Source organism: Chelmon rostratus, chromosome 15, assembly GCF_017976325.1.
Source record: "Chelmon rostratus isolate fCheRos1 chromosome 15, fCheRos1.pri, whole genome shotgun sequence".
NCBI lineage: Eukaryota > Metazoa > Chordata > Actinopteri > Chaetodontiformes > Chaetodontidae > Chelmon > Chelmon rostratus.
Window position 1 is genome coordinate 25,319,487 of NC_055672.1, and position 25,119 is coordinate 25,344,605.

The 25,119-nt window shown below is 40.8% G+C and overlaps 1 protein-coding gene across 1 annotated transcript in view; it reads left to right on the forward strand.

Annotated features, from left to right (window-relative positions):
* LOC121618150 (peroxidasin) overlaps positions 1-22,666 on the forward strand; it is a 77,612-nt gene extending 54,946 nt beyond the window's left edge. The window contains exons 15-23 of the mRNA XM_041953478.1: positions 506-663; positions 4,659-5,665; positions 5,848-6,344; positions 6,601-6,735; positions 7,341-7,549; positions 12,404-12,515; positions 15,167-15,299; positions 18,800-18,913; positions 19,993-22,666. Of these exons, the coding sequence (XP_041809412.1) occupies positions 506-663; positions 4,659-5,665; positions 5,848-6,344; positions 6,601-6,735; positions 7,341-7,549; positions 12,404-12,515; positions 15,167-15,299; positions 18,800-18,913; positions 19,993-20,130 (2,503 nt within the window). The 3' untranslated portion in view covers positions 20,131-22,666. The remainder of the gene's footprint in view (positions 1-505; positions 664-4,658; positions 5,666-5,847; positions 6,345-6,600; positions 6,736-7,340; positions 7,550-12,403; positions 12,516-15,166; positions 15,300-18,799; positions 18,914-19,992) is intronic.
* Positions 22,667-25,119: the final 2,453 nt, after the last annotated feature.

The window sequence follows — 25,119 nt, forward strand, 5'->3', positions numbered from 1 at the left end:
CTGAACATTAAAAGCTGGAGTTGAATATGTGTTTCAAAAGTAGCTTGAGGTGATTGTAAAGCAGTCCAGTGATCTTCAAGGAGTGAAAGCAGGAACAACACACACAGTCAGTGGTGGGCTCATGGTAGGAGATCTAACTCATGAGTGAAATGACTAAGATGTTTGTGCATGTTCCGGGCTTCTCCTTCATCTTTCTGACTTGCTCAAGCTGCAGTGAAGACATTTTCTGGAAAGGGTCAGAGAAAGCTTTGCCTGCTTTTCCTGCCTTCAAGCAAAAGAAGAGTGTCATTTTTAGCATGAAATCTGAATTTGATCTTTTCCCTTGCTTTCATTTAATGTGTCTTTCCTCCACCCCCTTTTAAATCCCACACATTTTCTACTGTTTCTCACTTCTTCTGTGTTTTCGCTACACATAACATCATATTCATTGTCCCTTCTCCTTCATCACTATTTCATTCTCTCCTGTCTCCCTCACACTCCATCTCTCTATCCCTCATCCCTCCAGTCAGCCTCGTACCCCAGGAGAGTTACTAGCTCTTTTCCGGTATCCACGTGACCCCTACACAGTGGAGCAGGCACGTGCCGGGGAGATCTTCGAGCAGACTCTTCTGCTCATCCAGAACCATGTCAACCAGGGTCTCATGGTCGACACCAACGGCACCGGTAAGGCTGATTACCAAATATACAGTGTGGTTCAACCTCTGTTACTTTATACCTGATCACATCTTTCACTTTATCTACAAATGTATGAAAATTATGTAACTATTATATGATTTTAATGAGATACATCAGACCTGTAAAATGTGGCTGTGACACACAAAGGACTGAAGCTGCAGTAAAAGTGAATCTTTCTTGTTGGCATTTTGCCTTTATTTGGAAGCTGAGCGTAGAGAGATAGGAGGCATGGAGAGAGGGAGCTAGAGACAGAGAGGAGAGAGCGGTATGACAGGCAACAGAGGTCCCCAGCCAGAACTGAATATGGACGTTTCAGTTCTATTTCATATAGGCTTTCTAAGAGCTGTCACTAGTTTTATCCTCATCTATATACATTTTCTTTCCCGCCACTGTACATTGAACAGTTGCCCCTCTCAGGTCCTCATATACAGTATATAATACCATAAGGATATGAGCTCTGCTCCAAACTATATTCACATCAAGCCTCCACCTCCCCACTTGGAACCTAGAATCTGAGAGTGAGGACGAGGCTCCACGTCTGTGGCTTTCCCCTGTCTCTGTCACGGTCAGTAGCTCTGCCGCAGCAGCTCCTTCCCTCTACATGGTATATTCAGGCTGCAGGACTTTTCCAGGACTTGCGAGGCATCATCAGAAAGACAGATAGTGAGTTCTCCCACGACCAGTCCACTTATGCTCCTGCTGAGTTATTCATGGCTCTTTTCACACAGACATACACAAAACATAAGCTCATTGCCACAGACCTGGGTGTTCCCTGGTCACTTTCTCACATTTTTTGAGTAATAAATCCTCAGTTAAATGTGTATTACTGACCATGAAGAATTGTCACCAACCTCGCACCATTTAAGGCAAGTTAGTGGTGATATTTCAGCACGGACTGTGTCAGACTGAACCCTTACACTGTCAGGCGTTTCCAGAACCATGGTCTGCACCAAGCCTTTCGAAACAGCCTTCCCATGAATGAACAATAATTTCACACAGCAGTGGAGAAGGCTATGGACTGGCTGCAAATTATGTCAACAGATGGTCCACAGACATGTCTGCATCCAGGTTGGATGCGCTAGACTCTCTGCTGTCATGCACTGCACCCCTCAGAGGGCACCCCCTTAGGGCTCCTACAGATGAGGAAAATCCAGAGGTGGTTCACCATCTGTGCCTTGACCTAGTTTGGGACAAGAGACAAGTGCTGACCATCCCTCACTCACTGCAGGCAGATCTGACATACTGGAAAACTCCCCGTGTTCTGACAATGGGGCTTCCCCAACGTCATACATCTGGCTCTCTGGCCAGATCACACAGACCTGGTTCTCTCTGGCTGGTGTGGGACTCTCAAGTGGTGGGGGAAAGATGAAAGAATCCTCTGTCCCTCCTGACTGGAGCTTGTCCATGGTGCTTGGTGTGCTCTGTGCCCTTATATCCTTTTCCATCTGTGCAATGGATCTGAGTCCACTCTGACTCATTCAGTTTGTGTAAATGTGCTAGACAGCAGATGATGTGTTGTCAGATCTGCCATTTTTGCCAGAATGGTACGCCTCTAATCCCATGGGGACCATTAGGGTACATAATCAATGTCCCATCGTTCTGCCATTGCATTACTGTGTAGAGCAGTGTTGTGTACATGACTTTTTAAAGGTAATGTCATAGATATTACTAGTTACTGTCATTTAAAATAATATGTTACATTACAGTATTACTGTCTCTGTGGAGTAATGCGTTACTGATTACAATACTTTTGCATTACCAAAATTACAAAATAACTGCAGAAGTAAAACTAGTGTTACAAATTAAGGTTATATTGTGGTTTGTAACAATAATGCTATCTTGTATAGCTGCAGTATAATCTGGTTTCTATGGCAATGTTACCTTTTATTGGTTTTTACAGAAATTTTGGTGACAAGATACATTTTTCTTACTTCCCTGTCTCACACAAAAAATAGGCATGAATGTGCATAACATTCCACTAAAGTCTCACTGCGGATTCAGTTCGAAGCTCCTATCCGGTTTCCTAAGATTAGTGTCATAGTAATTCAATTCTCAACCACTCTATGAATTACCAAATTATTGTGAGCAAACTTTGGCAGTGGATAGGAGCTCCATCTGTATGTCATGTTCTCTTAAGCATGTCCAGAGGCATAGAGATGTAATCATGGAGCAGTTCACGAGAAAAAAAAAATGAAGATGGTTTGCATTGGTATTGTCTCAGTTATGCATGTGTGCAGAGACTGGGAGAGCATAGGTTGATTTGGATGTTTATATGTATAAGCATCTGTCATGTGAACTCTGTGTTTTGGGTTATAATGTCTCGTGTGATTCTTCAGAAAATTTTAAATCAAGAACAGAGGAAAAATTAGAGGACTAATAGTATGTTGAAGAAGAGTTGTAGGTTCTCAAAAGGGAGGCATTCAGGTGAAAGTTGCTGTTAATGGACAATGAAATGTAGGGAAAGAGAAATAGAGCTCTGCGAAATATGAATGAAGACAGAGGGAGAGAGACAGTGTTTTCATTACCTATGCCAACAACCAAGTGTTCATTGTTGCACTGGCCCCAGAGTGACTGCTGCCCATCAGCAGAAACAAATGTGCTGTTTTTGTTGTATCTCTATTTAATCTGGGAGGGCAACACCACAGTTTCCCTATTCTCCTCTTAATTCACACATGCTATGCATACAAACCCACACATGGCACGTAATGGGTATAAAGTGAGAAAATATGAGGAGCTTGAGCAGGTGATGCCATGTAAGACTGGAAGTCTCACCTAACCCTTATTGATACTTACTTACTCTCATGCACAACCGTAGCACCACATTGCTAACATCACAGACACTCAGATTTATATGCTGCATATTGGAGCTTTAACAGAGGAGCTCTCACATATCAAAGCAAGTCAGGGCAGGTTAGTGAATTACTACTACTATCTGTGCCCTCAGGAAAGGAGGTAAATGTGTGCATTAATTCTATGTATTGTATGTATGTATGTGAATCATATTAACAGACATTAAGTTACTGTTTAGTGCTAGTGTGCATCCACACTGTTAAGCTGTGGCTTGTTTCGAGGGACATGTGTTCCTATGGTGGAAGGTTTACATACATTAGTCAACTATAACTGACCACATGAGACTGACTGTATGAATAGCTTTATCATGTTGAAAATATTGTGCAGCAGCATTCAGACAAACATCTAGCCAAGTATTATTAGGTGATTCCATGGATGTAATGAGTGTGGCATTAAACACACTAATGAACACAAGTAATTTGTCTTTTGAATGATTTCATTTGGCAAGCAAATTAAGCCACATTTGAAACATCTATTCTGAGTAGAAGTTGCATTGCAGGCAGAGCTCAAGCTCATCTTATAGGCTATGAAAACATAGCTCAGCAAACTTTTATTTCCTGCAGGAATTGGGGGTGCACACAAACTGGCCAAGTTTAACAGGCTGGATCCATAGTGTCTCTTTGCAAATGCATCACAAATAATAAAAAAAAAACAAAAAACAGTCAGATGAGTGAATGATGAATGAAAGGATGTTTCACTGCCTTTTCATCTTACTAGTTAACATTATCTAACTACAGACTGGAGAAAAAAATACTTAATTCACTGTGCTGCTCAAAGGCTACTGGCAGCTACCAGCAAATTTTAATAAGGATGTAAATGTTTTTGCGTGTTACTCAATACTTGAGTTGCCATCATGAATCAATCAACACACCTTAAATGTCCGGATGAAAAATTTCACCATTCTATTTGTTTTTATTGGCTCTGTTGCATGCAGTGTTTGCTCCTCGAGGGGGCACCCCGCTTCATTCACTGTGCCTCCCTCTCTTAAGGCATGTCAGTGTTTTCTCCGTCATCAGTGTTAAGTCCAGGGATATTGTGGTATAAATGACAATTTATTGTGTGTTACTAAATAAAATCCACAGTACACTTACGCTGACTTTTTATTTGTCGAATTTAATGTTGTTTTCACACAGCATTTCGGTACAACGACCTGGTGTCTCCTCACTTTTTGGACGTGATTGCCAACCTTTCCGGCTGTACAGCCCACCGCCGCTTCAACAACTGCTCTGACATTTGTTTCCATCAGAAGTATCGTAGCCATGACGGGACCTGCAACAACCTGCAGCACCCTATGTGGGGTGCCTCACTCACTGCCTTCGAACGACTCCTGAAGTCAGTCTATGATAATGGCTTTAACCTGCCGAGAGGTGCTACTGAGCGGCTGCATAATGGATACAGGTTGCCTCTGCCTAGGCTGGTTTCTACCACCATGATTGGAACAGAGACCATCACTCCTGATGACCGCTACACTCACATGCTGATGCAGTGGGGTCAGTTCCTAGACCATGACTTAGACTCAACAGTGGCAGCCCTCAGCCAGTCAAGGTTCTCTGACGGCCAGCTGTGCACTCAGGTCTGCACCAATGACCCACCATGCTTCCCAATCCAGTTCCCACCCAATGATCCACGGCAGCTGCGAAGTGGTGCCAACTGCATGTTCTTTGTCCGATCCAGCCCTGTCTGTGGTAGCGGGATGACATCTCTTCTCATGAACAGCGTATATCCAAGAGAGCAAATCAACCAGCTGACCTCTTACATTGATGCTTCAAATGTCTATGGCAGTTCACGTCATGAATCTGAGGAAATCCGTGATTTGGCCAGCCAAAGGGGGCTGCTCCGCCAAGGTATCATCCAGCGAACAGGGAAGCCACTTCTTCCATTTGCGACAGGACCACCTACTGAGTGTATGAGGGATGAAAATGAGAGTCCAATTCCATGTTTCTTAGCTGGAGATCACCGTGCCAATGAGCAGCTTGGTCTGACCGCCATGCACACAGTGTGGTTCAGGGAACACAACCGCATAGCTACGGAGCTACTGAGACTGAACCCCCACTGGGATGGGGACACCATCTACCACGAGGCCAGAAAGATAGTGGGGGCCCAGATGCAGCACATCACCTACAGTCACTGGTTGCCAAAGGTAATCAGATTCAGTATAATGTTCATTTTTTTGATTTGTTGATTCTCTTTTTTGACCTTTGTTTCTCTGATTATTTCCATGGTGAAAACAAAAAGAAAGACATTCATTAATAGTGATACTGTGGTAACAATCATATGGATGGTAACAGGAAATGCAGTGACATTTCCTTTCTTGTTTCCTAGATCCTGGGTGAGGCAGGTATGAAGATGATGGGGCTGTACACTGGTTACGACCCCAATATTAATGCCGGCATCCTCAGTGCTTTCGCCACTGCTGCATTCCGCTTTGGGCACACCCTCATCAATCCCATACTCTACAGGTTAGATGAGGACTTCCAGCCTATCCCCCAGGGACATATCTCCCTGCACCGGGCCTTCTTTTCCCCGTTTCGCATTGTGAATGAGGGCGGCATTGACCCACTCCTTCGTGGGCTCTTTGGTGTCGCTGGTAAGATGCGGGTTTCCACACAGATGCTGAATACGGAGTTGACGGAGAGGTTGTTCTCCATGGCCCATGCTGTCGCTCTGGACTTAGCTGCCATGAATATACAGAGAGGAAGGGATCATGGCATACCCCCGTACAATGATTACAGGACCTTCTGTAACCTGACCTCAGCTCAGACGTTTGATGACTTGAGGAATGAAATTAAGAATGCTCATGTCAGAGAGAAAATTCAGAGGTAATTATACACTCAAAATGATTATTCATATTTCATAATTTTCTATAACTTGGCTTGAGACCGGTATGCAACAGATGGGACCAAGTCATCTGTGGGCTATAGTCACACCAGTGAACAGAAAAAAATAGTCACAGTTACCATCATCAATTTGAGAAAACAAATCTTGGTTTGCCAGGAAGCTTGTGCTATACAGTAATTGTGAATTGTAATATATTCCCATAGTTTAGTGTCCCTGACTTTGTTACCTGTGTGGCAGGCTGTATGGCTCTCCTCTTAACATCGACCTATTCCCTGCACTGATGGCTGAAGACCTGGTCCCTGGCAGTAGAGTGGGGCCCACCCTAATGTGTTTGCTGGCTGCTCAGTTCAAACGCCTGAGGGATGGAGACAGGTATAGTAAGATTCTTTGTCTCTGTCTCTTAACCCAACTGGTCGAGGCAGATGGTCACCAACCCAGATCTTGGTTCTGCTCGAGATTTTTGTCTGTTAAAAGGAATTTTTTCCTCACTCCTCGCCAAGTGCTTGCTCATGGGGGAATTGTTGAGAATTGAAAGTCACAACACAACTTACCTGACCATTTATGAAAACAAAGAAGTCCACCAGTATCATGGATACTGCTTGGTTGCTTTTTCATATCCTCCTTTTTCAGAATGCGATTTACTGAGATGAGACATTTTCCTTGGTATAGGCAACATGATAAGGCATAGTGATTACCATTGCTTTTTAACAACATTTTTGTGAGAGGATTAATCAAAGGTATGAATTAAAGTATGTGTTACATTTTATTGAGCTGATCTTCTTAAGTAAGTGCTAAAATAGAAGGTAATAGAAGGTATAATAAAGTGTTAAACCTTTATTATTAATCTTTATTTCTTTTAAAATTTGTGTAAAATTAAAGCTATATAACATCTTTATCCATTGTGTGAAAATGTGAGGTGTAAAGGAATTTAAATTTGTTTTTCTGTCAGTCACTTTCCTTTCTTCTGTATTGTTCAGGTTCTGGTATGAAAATCCGGGCGTGTTCACTCCTGCCCAGCTGACCCAGTTGAAGCAGGCCTCTCTGACACGGGTGCTGTGTGACAATGGGGACAACATAACACATATCCAGCAGGATGTTTTCAGGGTGGCCGAGCGGCCCCATGGCTATGGCACCTGTGAAGACATCCCTCAGGTTGACTTGCGCATGTGGCAGGACTGCTGTGAAGGTAAGAGCAAGTGGACAGATTTTTCAAGAGTTTTGATTTTGTTATATGGTTGCTTTCATCATGTTGCTTTATGTGGTTCTTAAAGTTCAACATTTCATTTAACCCCATTTACATACATAAGAACAGGCAGGACAGACAGTTTCAAAAAATATTTCATGATAAGATAAGATAGACTTTATTAATCCCCAGCCTGGGAAATTCAGGTATTACAAGCAGCAGGTCATGTCAGTTGGAAAAAATAAGCAACAGAAATAGAGAAATACAAAATATGAAATACAAAATAAAAGCTGACTATATATTTATATGTACATTTTATACAAAGGGCTATATAAGAGAAGAAATATGTAACAAATATATATTTTAAAAATATATTGCTGCAAAGAACACAAGAAAAATTACCATAAGAATATACTGCCAAAAATACAGACTTTACACAAATTGCACATAGTGGATAAAGTGACTACAGCATTAATGCTATTCCACAGAAATAAATATGTATATGTATGTCACAGTAGACAACTATAATGAAGAGTACTATATAGATATGTAGAGTACTCACTGAGAGTGGAAAAAAGCAATATTCGAAATCCTCAAAAAAACTATTGTTATGTAAAAAGTTGCACAGCTGACTGCTTTCTCAAGAATTTTAGAGAGAAAGGGTCGGTTAGATATAGGTCTGTAGTTGGCTAAGACCCCTGGATCAAGAGTAGGCTTTTTGGGGAGAGGTTTTATTACAGCTACTTTAAAGAACTGTGGTACATAGTCTGTTGACAGAGACAGGTTGATCATGTCTAATAAAGAAGATCCAATTAAGGGTAAAACATCTTTAAACAGTTTGGTCTGGATGGGATCTAAGACGCCAGGTTGATGATTTTGATGAGGAAATTGTTGAAATTAGTTTGTGAAGCTTGACAGGAGAGAAGCTGTCTAAAAATACGACAGGTTTAACAGCTACTGCTATGGTTTCTGTATTTGAAGATCAATCAGTACCCACTGAGGGCAGTAGTTGCTGAATTCTGTCTCTAATGGTTAGAATTTTATCATTAAAGAAACTCATGAAGTCATTACTACTGAGGGTTAAGGGAATACATGGTTCAATGGAATTTTGACTCTCTGTCAGCCTGGCTACAGTGCTGAAGAGAAACCTCGGATTGTTTTTATTTTCCTCTATTCGTGAAGAGTAATAGGCTGCTCTGGCAGTTCGGAGGGCTTTCCTGTATGTTTTAACACTGTCTTGCCAGATAAGAGATAATACTTCTCGATAGGTGGAACGCCATTTCCTTTCAAGTTGTCATGATGTTTGCTTCAAATTGTGAGTTTGGGGGGTATAACAAGGAGCTAACCTCTTCTGTTTTGTTGTCTTCTTTTTAAGGGGGCAATCGAGTCAAGGGTCATACGCAATGAACCTGTAGTACTATCAACCAGATGATCAATGGTCAAGAAGGACTAATCTTGTCGCAGCAGTCCACTGTTGTACTGAGCATTGAGTTAAATGCTGATGAGATCACATCCTTAAATTTAGCTATAGCACTATCTGATAGGCATCTGGTGTTGGAATTTTTGCCTAATGGTGGATAGTCTGGTAATAGGAATTCAAAAGTAATCAAATGACGATCTGACAAAAGAGGATTCTGTGTTGAAATTATTAAGTGTTCAGTTTCAATGCCATATGTCAGAACAAGGTCGAGAGTGTGGTTAAATCAGTGAGTAGGTCCATGAACACTCTGACGGAAGCCAATTGAGTCTAATAATGAGATAAATGCAGTACTAAGGCTATCATTATCAACGTCCACATGAACATTAAAGTCACCTACAATAATTATTTTGTCTGTTTTAAGGGCTAACCCTGATAGAAACTCCGAGAATTCAGATATAAATTCTGAATAAGGACCAGGAGGGCGGTACACTATGACAAATAATCTGTGATGTTTTCCAGGTTCGGTTTGAAAGATTAGGAACAAGGCTTTCAAATGAGCTACAATTGAGTTAAGGTCTAGGGTTGATCAATAAGGTAGAGTCAAAAATGGCTGCAACTTCACCTCCTCTGCTGCTGGCTCGAGGAACATGAGTATTAGTATGCCTAGGAGGAGTAGCTTCATTTAGGCTAACATACTGATCATGAGACAGCCAGGTTTCAGTCATACAAAATAAATCAAAACTATGATCTGATATTAACTCATTTACTAATACAGCTTTAGAGGACAGAGATCTGATATTAAGCAGTGCACATTTAATTCTCCTGTCTTGTACTGTTGCGTCGGTCGCGTTAATAAGTTTTTACATATAACTCCTCTCCTGTTTATTTTAGATTTAGTTCGTTTGCGTGGTCGGGGGGCGGACACAGTCTCTTTTGAGTATTGGGTGGGTAACCACCTCGACAGCCAGTGATTGAACGATGACATGAGGCTGAACATGTCATCACTGATCAGATTTGGCAGGGGTCCAGAGAAAACTACGGAGTCTCACATTGTTTTTGCATATGCACACACCGACTCCACATTAATTTTAGTGACCTGGCATAATCGGGTGTCATTACCGCTAACGTGAAAACAGTCTTCCAGTATTTACACATATCCTTAGTCAGCAGTTTCAAATTTGATTCAGCGTCGCCCGCTCTGGCCCCCGGTATGCATTTAACTGTGGTCGCTGGCACCGCTAACTTCACATTTCTCAAAATAGAGCTGCTAATAACCAAAATTGGTTTCTCAGCGGGTGTGTCGCTGAGTGGGAAAAATCTGTTAGAAACATGAAGTGGTTGGTGATGAACCGTGGGCTTCAGCTGTGGACTATGCTTCCTTCAAACATTCACCTAGCATCCAGTTTATTGAGTCTTTTTCTGTCCCTCTCAGTGCTTCCACAGCCCCAGCAGACCACTGCGTAAAAGACTGCAGATGCCACCACAGAGTCATAGAAAGTCCTCAGTAATGTCCTACATACTCCAAAGGACCTCAGTCTTCTCAGGAGATGAAGATGACTTTGGCCCTTCCTGTACAGGGCATCAGTGTTAGTGGACCAGTCCAGTTTATTGTTTAGGTGGACACCCAGGTATTTGTACTCCTCCACGATCTCAATGTCAAATCCCTGGATGTCGTGAAGCCTCACATACTGTGGTCTGTTGGTGAGGTAGTCGATGGCCCATGCAGCCAGGTGACAGTCTACTCCAAGCTTCCCCCTCAGCAGTGATGGCTAGATTGTGTTGAAAGCACTGAAGAAGTCAAAACACGATCCTCACTGTGTTACCAGTGCTCTCCAGGTGGGAAAGAGAGCGATGGAGCAGGTAGATGATAGCGTCTCACACCAATGCCTGGTTGATATCCGAAATGATAAGGTGAAAAAAATAAATGAAGAGGGAACCCCCTGCTGTTATAATAAACTGTCATTAGGGATAAAAGCAGTTGTGAAATGAGAAAATGGTTTAGACTACAATAGATAATCTATCAAATTAAGTTAGTTAAACTAAATGGACTGAAAGCTATGCAATTGCAATCATCATGATAGATAGATAGATGGATGGATAGATAGATAGATAGATAGATAGATAGATAGATAGATAGATAGATAGATAGATAGATAGATAGATAGATAGATAGATAGATAGATAGATAGATAGACATGGTGGGTACGGATAAAGTGACTACAGCATTTATGTTGTTGCACAGTAATAAATATATATTTGTCACAGTAGAATACCAGTATGTATTGATAGGTACAATGAGAGTGGAAAAATATTGCACAAGGTAATTCGTGTAGGATAAATCACACATGAGTGCAAAAAACAGCCTGAATACGGACCCAGGGCTACATTAAGCAACTTAAGCAACACTCTGACAGCTGTTGGAATGAAGGACCTGCGGTAGCGTTCCTTCTTACAGAATCAGTCTCCATGCCTTTTATTAAGGCTTTGCAGGAGTAACATTGGAATAAGACTTAAACTCAAGGATGGAAACAAGATGGCAAAAACTGATTGCAAGCAATTGACTGAGAGAATTGCACATCTTAAAATGAAGATTGAAACGCTGCATTAAATACTTGAGATTGAGTAATTAATGGACTCTATAGCATCTATTGTACAAGGTGCTGGAAATGGACAGACTTTTCTACATGGAATTACATCAACTGCAGGGCATCCCACCAAAGATCTGGTTACCATACTGCCCTCGATGTGTCCTAACGTCACTGGATAAGATATTAAGGCTCCCAAACCAGTTGTCCATTTTTACACTTCTTACTGGCACAGCACTGGCACTAGAACGAAAGTACCAACTCCAGCCAGGACTTGGGCTGATGTTGTCTACCACAAAGGCAAATCAAGCAAGAAATTAAATAAGAGAGCACCAACTCTCACTCCACCACCCTAACTCTCATTACATGTATGCCAACAGGTATGACCTACTGTCATCATATGCAGCGATCGGCTCTCTAATGAGGCAATGAAGCCTTGAAAACTGCTTCACCACTTGGATTTATAATAAAAAGAAATGTTGTGTAGGTATATTTAGATAAAATAGAAATAAATGTGGAATTGCGAATTCTAATTTATTTAGGGGCAGAGAGGATGTTAGCAGAGATTTTGATGTTATACTCATGTTATATTGTTGGCTCAATGTTACGATGAAGCTGCTAATAAAGTTGCATACGAGTACACAGTGGATTTACGTTTATTATTAAATTTACAATATGCTTCCTAGCAGGTGCTTTCCAGCTGCCATGGGTAAATGCTGGCTTATGTTGTAAAGCACTTTGAGTGGTTGGCAGACGAGAAAAGCGCGATATAAATACAGTCCATTTACCATTTGTCAATGTCAGCGATTGATACTAAACCACAGTGTGTTGTCCTGTGTTTGACCCCAACAGACTGCAGAACCAAGGGTCAGTTCAATGCCCTGTCATACCACTTTAGAGGACGCAGATCAGCTGAGCACAGCTATAACGAGGCTAGACCTGCCAACGGCATCCAGGCAAACAGGTAACACAGCAGGACACACATCAGGAATTAATGTTTAAATTCAGAAATGTTTCGAAAGACATTGTCATGTCAATATGTTACTATTACATTACTGAAATGCTGGCTTTTCTCCATGTGACATTAATTCAGCATTGGCAGGTACTGTGGCTTTCAAGCAAGAATTTAGACTTAAAAAAATAAGTATATATATTAAAAAATATATATGCCAGACTTAAAAATATATACCAAAGTGTTGGCTTCGCGACTTCAGGGTCACATGGCCAAACTCATACACAGTGATCAGACAGGATTTATTAAATCTTGATTAGCTTTAGACAATGTTAGGAGACTCCTGCACGTCATGGATGTTGCCGAAGGCCTGAGCAACCCAGCAGCAGTCCTTTCGCTCGATGCAATGAACGCCTTTGACCGCCTAGAGTGGCATTTTTTGGGGTCTGTGTTAGAGGCAATGGATTTTGGTGCTCCAATTATAAACATGATTAAGGTATTATATAACAATCCAACATCTGTAGTGCTTACGGGCAAGAACTGCTCTCCCCCCTTTGTTATCTCAAGAGGCTCAAGACAGGGCTGTTACCTAAGTCCAGTGCTCTTTGCGCTTTCCATTGAGCCACTGGCACAGACCATCCATCAGTCACCTGATCTATCACCAATCGCTATCAATGAACGTCATCATATTTCATTATATGCTGATGATGTCTTATTGTATCTCAATAACGCTGTGCAAGGTCTATAACATGTAATGCCCATTTTTGATCGGTATGGTAAATTATCTGGTTTTAAAATAAACTGGCTTAAATCAGCTTTGTTACCGCCGAATCAGGCAATGGTTAATGCCTCCGTCCCTGCAACTATTGCAGTTGTCCAAAACTTTACATATTTGGGGATAGAAATGTTTCCTTCAATTCCAGTGACAGCCAAAAACAATTATAACAGTTTAGTCAGTAAAATCATTTCTTACTTAGACAGATGGTCAACATTGCCAAACTCACTTCAGAGTAGGTTGTCAGTAATTAAAATGAACATTCTTCCTAGAGTAAATGTTTTCAGTTCCATGTTACCTGTCCCACCGCCTTCCCAGTACTGGAGTAAATTGCAGACAGAAGTAAAAAAAATGTTATGGCAATCCAAACGACCTCGCATCAGTCTTGCTACAATGCAGAGGGGGAGACAGGCTGGGGGTCTGTCTCTTCCAGATTTTAAACTTTACAGTTGGGCATTTACACTTGGACCATTATTAACCTGGCTACGGCCTGATGTGCCAGTGTCTTGGCAAGCTCTGGAGGAGAGGCTGGTGAGCCCTCCTTCTCTCCCAGACCTTTTGTTTTCAAACATATTCATAGCTCAATGTCGCTGGGAGTTCGACCCCATTGTCTCACACATGTTATCGGTATGGAGATCATATGGTGTGGATGCCCCTCTGCATGGAACCCCGGTTCCCCCCGCTGTATAACAATACTAGACCATCCTACTAGGCCATCCTATTCTGTTTCCTTGCTGGAAAGACAGGGGTGTGCGTGCACCGGGGGACATTTACATTCCTTTCAAGAATTATGCTCAAAAATGTAATTTACCACGTTCCTCTTTTTTCTGTTTTTACTGTGATCAGCTCTAAAGGCTAGTGGAGTTCCATTACAGAGTCCTCTCACACCACACTCGCTTCATAAAATTCCACTCAGCACAAGAGGCACAAGTGGTTTGGTTTCCAAACTCTATCGTTTAATGTTACAGCATGCACAACATCCCTTGGCATTAGATGCTTTATGGAGGGCTGACATCAGTGATCTGGACCCAGCTTTTGATTGGAACAAAGTCTGGTCCAACATAGTATTAGCACCCAGAAATCCTGATCACCACATTATAATTGTCCACTGAGTGTACTTGACACCAAGGAAACTTTACTTTTTGAAAATGATTGCTGACTCTAATTGTAGTCTTTGCTCCATGAAAGCTACTGGTACTTTCTTTCATATGTTTTGGGAATGCTCCCCCTTGGCCAGATTCTGGGGGATTGTAGCCTCCAACCTTTTAAAGATATTTGGGATTGATTGTCCTCATTCACCCGTTACCCTCATTTTAAATGATCTCTCTAATTTGGGCTTAACGTTGAACCAAAAGAGAGCATTATTAGCTGGACTTACATCAGCAAAAAAGCTGGTTGCCACGCGCTGGAAGCCTCCACACTTGCTTTCTTTTCGAATATGGGTTCTAACGTATCTAGATATTGTGTACCTGGAACTATCAACAGCCCGAGTGCATGGGGCGAAAGAGAAAACAATAAAAATGTGGCTATCACTGTCTGTACACCTCAACAGCCTTTTAAACTAATTAGTAGTGGCCTGGACTCGGGTGTTTCTCCCTTTTTTTTTCCTTTTTCTTTTTCCCTTTTATATTCTTTTAATTATTTTCTATTGTTATTGTTCTATTCTTGGCATGCATATTGCTCTTGTTCAGAGGCACTGGTTTTCATCTTTTTCTGTATTGCTGCATATGCATCTGTCAATAGAGTAAAAATTTGATCACAAAAAAAAGTAAGAATTTAGGAAGTCTATAGATAGTATACACTGTATGTAGTGAATATAGTCTTTAGGTATACTCTAAACAGATGCCAGTTGTAGAAATGGAACCTAATTGTACATCTGTCTTTGCAGACAAGTGGAGGAAGCTCTAGAAAGTCTTGTAAATGTTACTGTGATCTCCAAAAAAAGCACTGAACCCTCAGTCAACGACTTCCAGGACTTTGTTTCTGACATGCAGAAGACAATCACCAGTTTACGAAAGCAGGTAAGTGTGAATATTTGTTGCCTTGTCTGTGAATATTTTTTGCCTTGTCTGATTCCCCTGGTTGACTTTTTTCTGTCAGTGGTTTGTTGGCAATCTCAATGTCTTTACATAGGCTTGTCTCTGTGGATTAGGTGGCAGCGATGCTCTGAGAGTCTCTAATGGTAATTTAAGAATCCCACTGTGCTGTCAAGCGAGTATCTGCACAACTTATGCATCCACTGTCACACTTCTTGTGTCTATCTGTCTGCCATGGTTGATAAATGATTCGAACTTTATGGCAGAGTTGGGAAGAGTCTTGCCTCCGGGCCATATATGGCATGCAATACCATTTGATTCGGCCCACAAAGCAATTCATAAATATATAAAAGTAACTCAGAAATGCTTAAGAAACTCTAGACAGGAATTGCTTTTTCTGTAATATAAGAAAATAACATAAAACAGTGGTCAACACATCCTTTCAGATGGTCCCTTCTGGCTGTATGTCTTTCCGGGTCATGGTCAGAGTGAACACAACATGCAAGAATTCAGAATGTTGCACTGTTAAGAGAAATTGAGAAACAGTTATTTCTTTGAAGTAATAGGCAAAGCAGTGTAGATGCCCCGTTGAAAGTGATGGACAAATGTGCTTGGATATAGTTAAGACTCAAGATGGCAGCAAGTGTGTTGTTGTGCTTTTTTCATGTTTTTTTTCCGTCACTGTCTTGGTCAATCGTGCACACTCATGGATGTACAACTGGTCTACTAGTTTCTGGACTGTTTAAAACAACATTGGGAGATCCACTCAGCCACGGCTCTATTTTTTACACTTGGGAACAGCTGTTATCACTGTGTAACACCAAAGTACTCCCAGTGGCAACATCCCCACGGAAATAAGGAGAATGAGAAGGGGTTGCAGAGCTGGAATGAAGTGCCGTGACAAGAAAAGATGGTACAAACCATCCATACTGTCTCTTATTATTAGGAACGTGAGATCTCTCCCTAATAGGATGGCTCATGGTGCTAACCAGACTGCAGAGGGAGTACTGGGAGTATAGTATCATGTGCTTCACAGAGACGTGGCTGAGTGAACTCACACCAGACTTGCATGTTGCTTTGAATGGATTTCAACTTCTGAGAGCAGACAGGAGAGCGACGGAGAGCGGTAAGAGGAAGGGTTAGGGCACAGCGATGTTGTAAACAACAGTGCCTACCAGGAAGGTGTTATTTCCCAAATAACAAACCCTGGGTGTCCCCTGAACTGAAAGTCCTGCTGAATGAAAAGAAGGCGGTTTTGGCATCTGCTATTTTCTACGCAGTGGTCTACTGGGGCTGTGGAAGCTCTGGGAGGGACAAAAAAAGACTTAACAAACAGGTCAGGAGAGCTGGCTCTGTCCTGGACTGCCCTCTGGATTCATTGATGGATCATTTAGTAGGTGAGTAAGAAGAGGATGTTAGCCAAGCTGACATCAATCATGGACAACCCCTCTCACTCCCTGCATGAGATGGTGGGGGCCTTAAGCAGCTCTTTCACTAACAGACGGCTGCATCCACTGTGTAGGAAGGTACGCTACCGCAGGTCCTTCATTCCAACAGCTGTCAGACTGTTTAACTCCAGTATCATTTAATTTAGCACTGTGTTCATGTTGTTTCACATCACAACATCACAAACCTACTGTTTTTGCACTACTGTTATTTATGTTAACATGTGCTCATATCATTACATCTTGTGCAATATGATACAATTTATACTGTGTTGTGTATTTTTTTCTATCATGTAATAGTACAAGCACTGTATTTATGATCTATATTTGACTCATGTGCAATTCAATATTAGTATTCTTATACTCTTGTACATAATGTTAATGTATGTAGTTTATTTTTATTTGTTATTCTGTATCCTTTTATATCTTGCTGTTAAGTTCTTGCAGGCTGAATAGACTCTAATGCCAAGCTTAGACAGAGTAGACAGGAGAGAGAGAGAGAGAGAGAGAGAGAGAGAGAGAGAGAGAGAGAGACCTTATTTATCCCAAGCATACACAGTGAAAAGTTGTGTGTTGAAAAGTGAGTTGTAAGTGAAAAATTGTGAAATAAGAGTATAAAGAACAAACTATACATGATAAAATATCAAAATAGGAAGCAGTTAAAAATGTTATACATAATAATAAAATAGCAAAATAGCAAACAGTAGTAATGAAAAGTATTGCACTAAAAAGAATATCTACAGCAAATGGCAGTGTGTAGAAAATAAAGTGTAAAGTGAGAGGAGAAAGTAAAACATTTTAAGTTTTGGTTCACAAATTACCAAATATTAATCATGTCTGAGTGTCAAGTTTGGACATTTGCAAATTGCATATTGTACAAAACCCCACTTGGACGAGAATTAGTGCATCAACACGAAGTTTGGCAAACTAGATTTCACTCAATGACAAGGCAACTTTCCTTTTTCTTTTTCATCTTATTATTGGAATTTCAGGTTGCTCAATGTGATATAACACACATTGTATTACAAATGAATGAATACAAACAACAAAATAAACACCCATTTGAAATATTGCAAACCACATCAAGCATCACCTCATTGTTTGCCCACTTTAAAATCTCACACTTGGCACAAACAAAGCCGACACCTAATGCTACACAGTCTGATTCATAAACATTGCATTTCTAATTATAATATCGCTCTTCTGTTAGAACAGAGTGAGTCTGTGAGTACAGACATATACTTACAGTTTAATTGATACTTCTGAGACTTTTCAGTAGACCTTAGATCATATGGAAACGTACTTACTCTATACCTTTAATGCCTGACAGTGCTTGAATTTAAACCTCAGTGCTTTGTTCAGTCATTTTCCTTACACAAACATGGTCATAATGAATGATTATTTGTGATAAATACAAAGTTTTAGTAAAAGTAGGTGTTTATAAGGATATACTACATATTAAAAACACTAAACTTCATGTATTTGAAAATATAATTCATTAACCATGTTAAGGATTTAGATTTAACAGATGATCAAATGAATGACTAATTTCTGTGGACAACACAGTCTCTGAAATGTGAATTTCTTTATTTTTCTTCGAAATACTTGTTATATTTTACATCTGTTGCAAGTATTATGCTCTGTTTTGTGTAGATTCCATTTGTTTAAATAGGAGGAGCACTCTTCTTTTAGTTTTTTTTCTCTTTGTTTTATGTCAATGCTGCAATTATATGTTGAGTTATATATTATATAAATATTAAATACTGTATTTCATGGTGTTAAAAATTGTCCCTGTCTGTGTTAAGAGGATTCTGGACTGTAAACTGTGAATGTTAGAGAATGAGATATTGTTCAGTGTGGTAGTATTTTTCACTTCATACTGTAATACAGATTGTGCTCATGCAGTATGCACATTCTCATGTATACTGTATGTGGCTCATGTTTTGTAAAATTTGTTGCAAGAGACAGAGACGGGGCAGTGTTAATATAACCAGAAACAATTGCTCTATGCGTAAATGTTAATGTATTGTATCGTTACAGATTAAAAGACTTGAGAACCGTCTCAGCAAGACTGACTGCACTGATTCCGAGGGACGTGAACGAACAGATCAGGAACGGTGGAAAAAGGACTCCTGCACCATATGTGAATGCAGAGTATGTTCAATATATACATCAACATGTAGTAGAAATGTTTTTTACATACCACTCAAACACACACATGCACACAGTACTTAGTCCAGTCATTTTTCACACTCTGAGAAACTGATCAGGTTTTAGTATCTCTATGTTTCTCATTTAGGACAGGCCGTTTCTCATTTAGGACAGGCTGTCCATCAGAACATTTTCTATGTGAGCAGTCCGCCCAGTTTAAATGCCCCAGTTTCTCTCCCCGCTTGCACTCTTGCCCCTGATTCACCTCCCCCAGCCTCTTGATATTATCCTACTCCTGGCACAAATGTCTCCCCACAGTGTTTGTGTGCCCTGGCCACTTCTCTGCCTCCCATTCTTTATCTTTGATGCTGTTTCAGTGCCAACTGCTGGCAGAGGGGATGGCAGCTGCATGCCAAGCCTGGCTTTGTCTGATCTGCTTCATTCCTCTTTTTCCCGCCCACTTAGTTTTGTTGCTATTTTCCCCACTTAAATTTTATTTTGTTCACACCTGTCAGTTTTTCTTGCCCTCCCTCTTCTCTCATCTTATGCCACCTTTCATGCCTTACTATGATAGGAGGATTTTTGTAATGATTAAATGTGGCAGACAGAACCACAGTGAGAAGGACAGTCTGGGAAAGAAGTTTGAGTTTGGTACATCACATTATGTTGTTGCTCTAATACAAAACACCTTATTGTTCTGTTCAGGCTTGTCATCAAGCACCTCACTGGAGCACAAGACTGCCTGCAAAATAATTGACTGACTCATGACCACACATGTTGAAATCAGTCACTCACACATAAATTCTCATTATTTATATCTGTGAAATGTTTATATTTCTTATTTAGACACATTTCCTGAACATATTCATACTGTAAGTTTGATCTGTGCCGTGTTATTTAATGTGTTAGACAGTAGTGTGAAATTTGGTGTATATTATATTTCCCAGTTGCTCTATTTGTGCTTTTTTGTACTTCCTATATTTTGATATCTGTACTGCAGCTGGCCAGTCTCCCCGCACAGTGACAACAAAGCTTTCATCTAATCTTTTCCAGTAACTAACCTGTAACTTCATCCCCCACAGGATGCCCAGGTTACATGCTTTGTGGAGTCTTGTCCTCCAGCTGAATGCAAACAGCCAGTCAAGCTTAAAGGTGCCTGCTGCCCGGTGTGCCTGGAACAGGCAGAGAAGTGGCCAAAAGCAGAAACCCGCCATGAATAACCCTCAGGACCCTACCAACAAACACACTCTAATGGCTGAAAGTCATACACTCACACACAGACATCCAGAGAGAGGATGAGACTCATGAAGGTGTGCTAATCCACAGCCTTGATAGACCTAATAGCCTCAGTTTTTGTTTTGTTTCATTTTGTATCCTTTTGAGTTGATCAGGGGAAGGGGGTGATTTTTTTTCTTTTTGGATTGTTGCCCCCTCCAGGGCCGGCAGCCTGCGGCTTAGTATGAAATCCACTGGCAACCAGCCAACGATCGCTAAATGGATTTATTTCTGAACCAGTGGGTGGATGATGGATTGATGAATGGGAGTCCACTGAGGCTTCTGAAGTGTACAAACAGCCACTGTGTCCTGTGACTAACACTTAGTGACAAAATGCAGGGCCACTTGCCGTCAACAAGCAGGAAAGGGAAGTAGATTGAAAGGCGGCAGCCATTTTGTTGTCTCACAAAAGTTTCTCAGGTTAGAGATTCCAAAAACTGGTGCTATTTTCCCCCTTTTATATCAATGAATTAATCACTAAATAAGAACCTTCAAAGTATTGTCTTTTGTATGCAAAGCAACCTATATACACTCAGTATATGCCTTAAATTGCAATTGAGAGGATGGTTTTATTCAAACTAAAAGACTTTTTATGAATAGAATTACTTCATCTTTTAATCCAAGGTGCTTTATATCATGTTATGAATATGTATTTTTTCCTCCCTTTTTGTATACAAATGCTTACATATGAAGATAATGTGAAGCCCTACGAAAATGTACAAAAATGATGTCTACTGATTACTGCTCCTCTATCCATGGACAACTTGTTGGTTAACTTACGTATTGTCTCTGCTGGCCTGTCCTGAACTTGAGTGAGGTGGAGCCGTGTAGGACACTCAGACCAGCTCTTGCACTGTTGTCCTCTTTTCCAAGTTTCATTTTGCTTTCAGAAAGAAATGAAAGAATATTAATTTTTACCACTGTTATGTTGTGAACTTTGTCCCAGTATTTTTCTCAGTCTTGTAAAGCCAAATGTATGATTTAGTTACTTCTAAAATGACTTTTAGAATCTTTGAAACTGAATGTGTGAATGTTGTAATAAGGTCAGGATTTAGCCTTTGGTACTGCAAGCTCTACCATAGCAGTATTCTCCTTGTGGTCTGCTCACAGATATTTTTAAAATGTATAGTCTTAGTCAAGAGACTACACACAACTGAAGGGCTGTAGCCCCCACTGCTGACTGTTCTTCTCTGATGTTGTGAACTTGCACCTTTCTAGCCCCAGTTTAGACAAGGACACGCTTGCATGCATTCCTTTGTTAAGCATCCACTTTGACTCCATCTTTTCCCTATTTTAAGTTTGCGCTAATGTGTACAGTATTTAGATATTTCCCCATTTCAGTGTTGATATAGGTGTAGAATGCTCACCCTGCTTGTGTTTCTTTGCCATGTTCAAGATTTTGAGACTGGAGTGACATCATTTGGCAGAGCATGTGTGGAGTGCAGGTTTCTCTAGCCCTCTGACCTTCATTCCGCTGTAATGGAAGCCATATGAGAGGGGAAGCAAGGGTAATGTTGGGGGAAGGGTGCTGGTGATTGGGATACAGTGTCAATTAAAACAAACCTCTACCATCTTGCAATTGTTGGACAGATTTATTCCACTGACTCGTGTCAGCTGATATACATGTCGAGACAAGTTACTGTACAAAGTCATTGTGCCCCATGCACTTGCTTGCTTAATGTAACATAAGTCACATTTTGTTTCCTGTTTTGCTCCTAATTATGGTGAAGCAGCTGCAGCTGCAGTGTTCCTTTCCATTGTTTTCTTTATGTGGTAACATCCTGAGCAAGCATCTGTCACTAAACAGAAATTATACTCTCCGGAATGTTCCATTCAGCATTCCAGATGGATTATGGGGCTTTCAGTCGCACTGGTAAATCATATCATATTTTTGAATATACTGGACAGGTTTGTACATCAAACTGTGAGTTTACAGTTGTGTTTTCTTTCTTACCATTGCTTTCTGATTGTGGTTATTGCAACAACACCTGTATGCATCCTATTCATGTGTTCCAATGTATGTATGTGTAACTGTTTAGCATTTTAATATATTTTCATAAACTTTGGGTATGAATGAGCATGTAGCCTGTGTCTCATAAACAGGCTAAATGCACTTTGGCAAGTGTCCCCAAGTTTGGCTGTCAAAGCACTGTGAGCTCTCTTTGTAACCAGTCTTCATATTCATATATCTGTTGTATTAGTTAACTGTATTTTCTAATTTCATTACAGTAACCCCTGTTTATGTTTCCACCAGAAAGTGTCCTAAGTGTCAAGTGTTTCCTACTAAGTGTCAATGGAATGCACTGCTCCACATGACTGAACATGCTTTACCTACACTGTCCCTTAACCAGTGGTGAAGGTGGATATAATAGTACCTACTATGACATTTGTAATGTACGTTTGCCAAAGAATGGTTTGCACTGTAATGTATGCCTCTCAACAGTAATAATAAATAAATAAGCCACATTTTAATTTCTGTCATACATGCTGATGCCTGCTCTTTTTCTGCTCCTGTGCTTTGTAGTACTACGGAACGACAGATGAGACCAGTCTGTCACAGATCACAGATACTCTGACAATGCTCAGACATTTGGAACTTCTGATTTTGCTTTTAACAAAACAACTTTTCGCATTGATCACCAAATTCACAGTCTGTCTCTGCTTTGGTGTGCTTTTCATGTACAACAAGGTTAATGTGGATATTTCATTAAGTCCTTACTATAGAGCTAATCTAGCACTTTGCACTTGACTCTGACTTACTTTATTGGAATTTTCTGCACTTCCATAGAAGCCTGAATTGCCTTTTGATATTTGCATTTTCAGACCAAATCACAAACCATGGCTATCTTTTGTAAGGCATGCCAGTGGCATGGCTCTAGAGAGGGCTGTCAGCCTGCCTGGTTGGTCTGTCAGTCCACCACTTTAATATCTCAGGAACTCTGGATGGATTCCATTGAATTTTTAAGCAGACATTCATGTTCCCCTCAAGGAATTGACCTTGGTGAACCCTTAACCTTTCCTTTAGCACCATCATCAGGTCAAAACCTGTCCAGTACTTGGTTTATGAACAAATACCAGAAAAACCAACAGCTGTAGCCTACTTGTGCCCTTGATACTTAGGACTAGTCAGCACATGCTAGCATACTAATATACTAAACTACTAAGGTGACAATGGTAAACATGTGCTGCATACCTGATAAATATCAGGATGTTAGTATGCTGACATTAGCATGAAGCTCAAATGCATCACTGTGCCCAACTACAGCCACACAGAGTTGCTATACACTCTTAGTCTTGTTGAAAAAAATTGCTCAAATGATTACTCGACTCGCAAAATAATTAACTTTATTCATTTCTGCTCTAAACTCCAGCAAACATAAGATCATTGGCCGCTTTGGTAAGTTGTTTTCCTTTATATGGTGCTCTGCTGTTAGCCAGGTTTTGACATGAGAGACAACACTATCTAAACTGTATCCAAATAGAAAGCATCTGTGAAGTGTTTGGGGAAAGATGTTTGTGCAGTGAGTAATATTAGCCTGTAGAGGCCTGAGAACCTGAGCCATGTGAATTTACGCCTGCCTCAGACTCTAGGTCATAGGTGTTATCAGGCACACAAACCCACAGACTGTTTCTATGCCTGTGCTCTGTGATAAAGTATGTCTGCTCTGGAATTTGTTTCTTTCAGTTAAATACTAAAGCATGAATGTATCTGTGTTGATCAGTACTGACTCAAAAACTTGACATAGCGCAAGCTTTCACCCAGCTTCGACCTATTTCCTTCCCATCACTTTGTTTCCTCCATCCATGTCCCTCCCTCTGTGCTTCTCCCTGTAGGTTCAGTACCTGCAGCTGGGGCAGTTAGCGGACCAAGGCTCTGGAAAGAAACCTGAACCAGGAAATGAGGGATCCCTTGGTTGTACAGATAACAGTGACTTTATCTTCTAGCCAGGCAGGAAAAAAAAGACATTATCACCCTGACAACAAGGGAACTACATTACTTAGAGTAATAGGTCTATTCCTGGGAGATACAAACATGAACACACACACACACATGCACTTCCTCTGGGTTGTTCCCAAATCAACTGTAGTTTCCCTTCCCTTTATCAACAGCCAAAGATCCAGGTTGTTGTTTGGATGAAATCCCTTCTGTTTGGAGAGAGATGGACAATCTGATTATCCAAGTAAGGAAGTGCTGTAGGTGTCTGAAGCATGCGTAGGCAATACAACACCCACAAAAGGCCATCATGAAACCACGTATCAGAACAAAAATTTTGACTGAATGAGACTGCAGTCTTCTACATCTGAATGTCCATCCAGAAATGTTAAGATCTTGAAGCAGACTACAGAAAAGACTCAGAGGACTGTGGCTTTCAGGGTTTGGACAAGACACATGCCTGCAGCGGCTTAAGCCTGGCCACCGAGCAAGCTTCTCACTTCCCACTCATGCACTGGTATTTCATTTAGGCACTTGGCTCTCTGTGTTGCATGTCTCACTAGCCAAGGTGGGGGATTATTTCCCCTTGTGAATGGAATGTCATTCTCATTTCCAGAAAAAGGTGGATGAAAGAGAGAGAAGGTTTTCCATTCTTGAACTCAAAGGACAACACTGGCCTCCACACCCCCAGCAGCTGGGAAATGTCTTAAGATGGCTTCCCATGAGTGTTTTTGGCTCTGACAGACAGGACTAAGTTTATAGTGCAGAACTGTATAAATAAAATGGCTTGGGTAGGTGACTATCTTACCTGTTTGGAATCACAAGGGATGCAGTCCACTGGAAAACTCAGCAATATTATACTTGATTATTTTACACTGTGTCTTTACTTTGTGTTTTTTAAAGAGTGGAGCTTAAATGTAAAGTTCGTCCTGATGGTGGCACAAGAGGAAAGCTCAATGATTGTCCAAAATTGAAAGTGTTCATCCTCTGATGAACATTC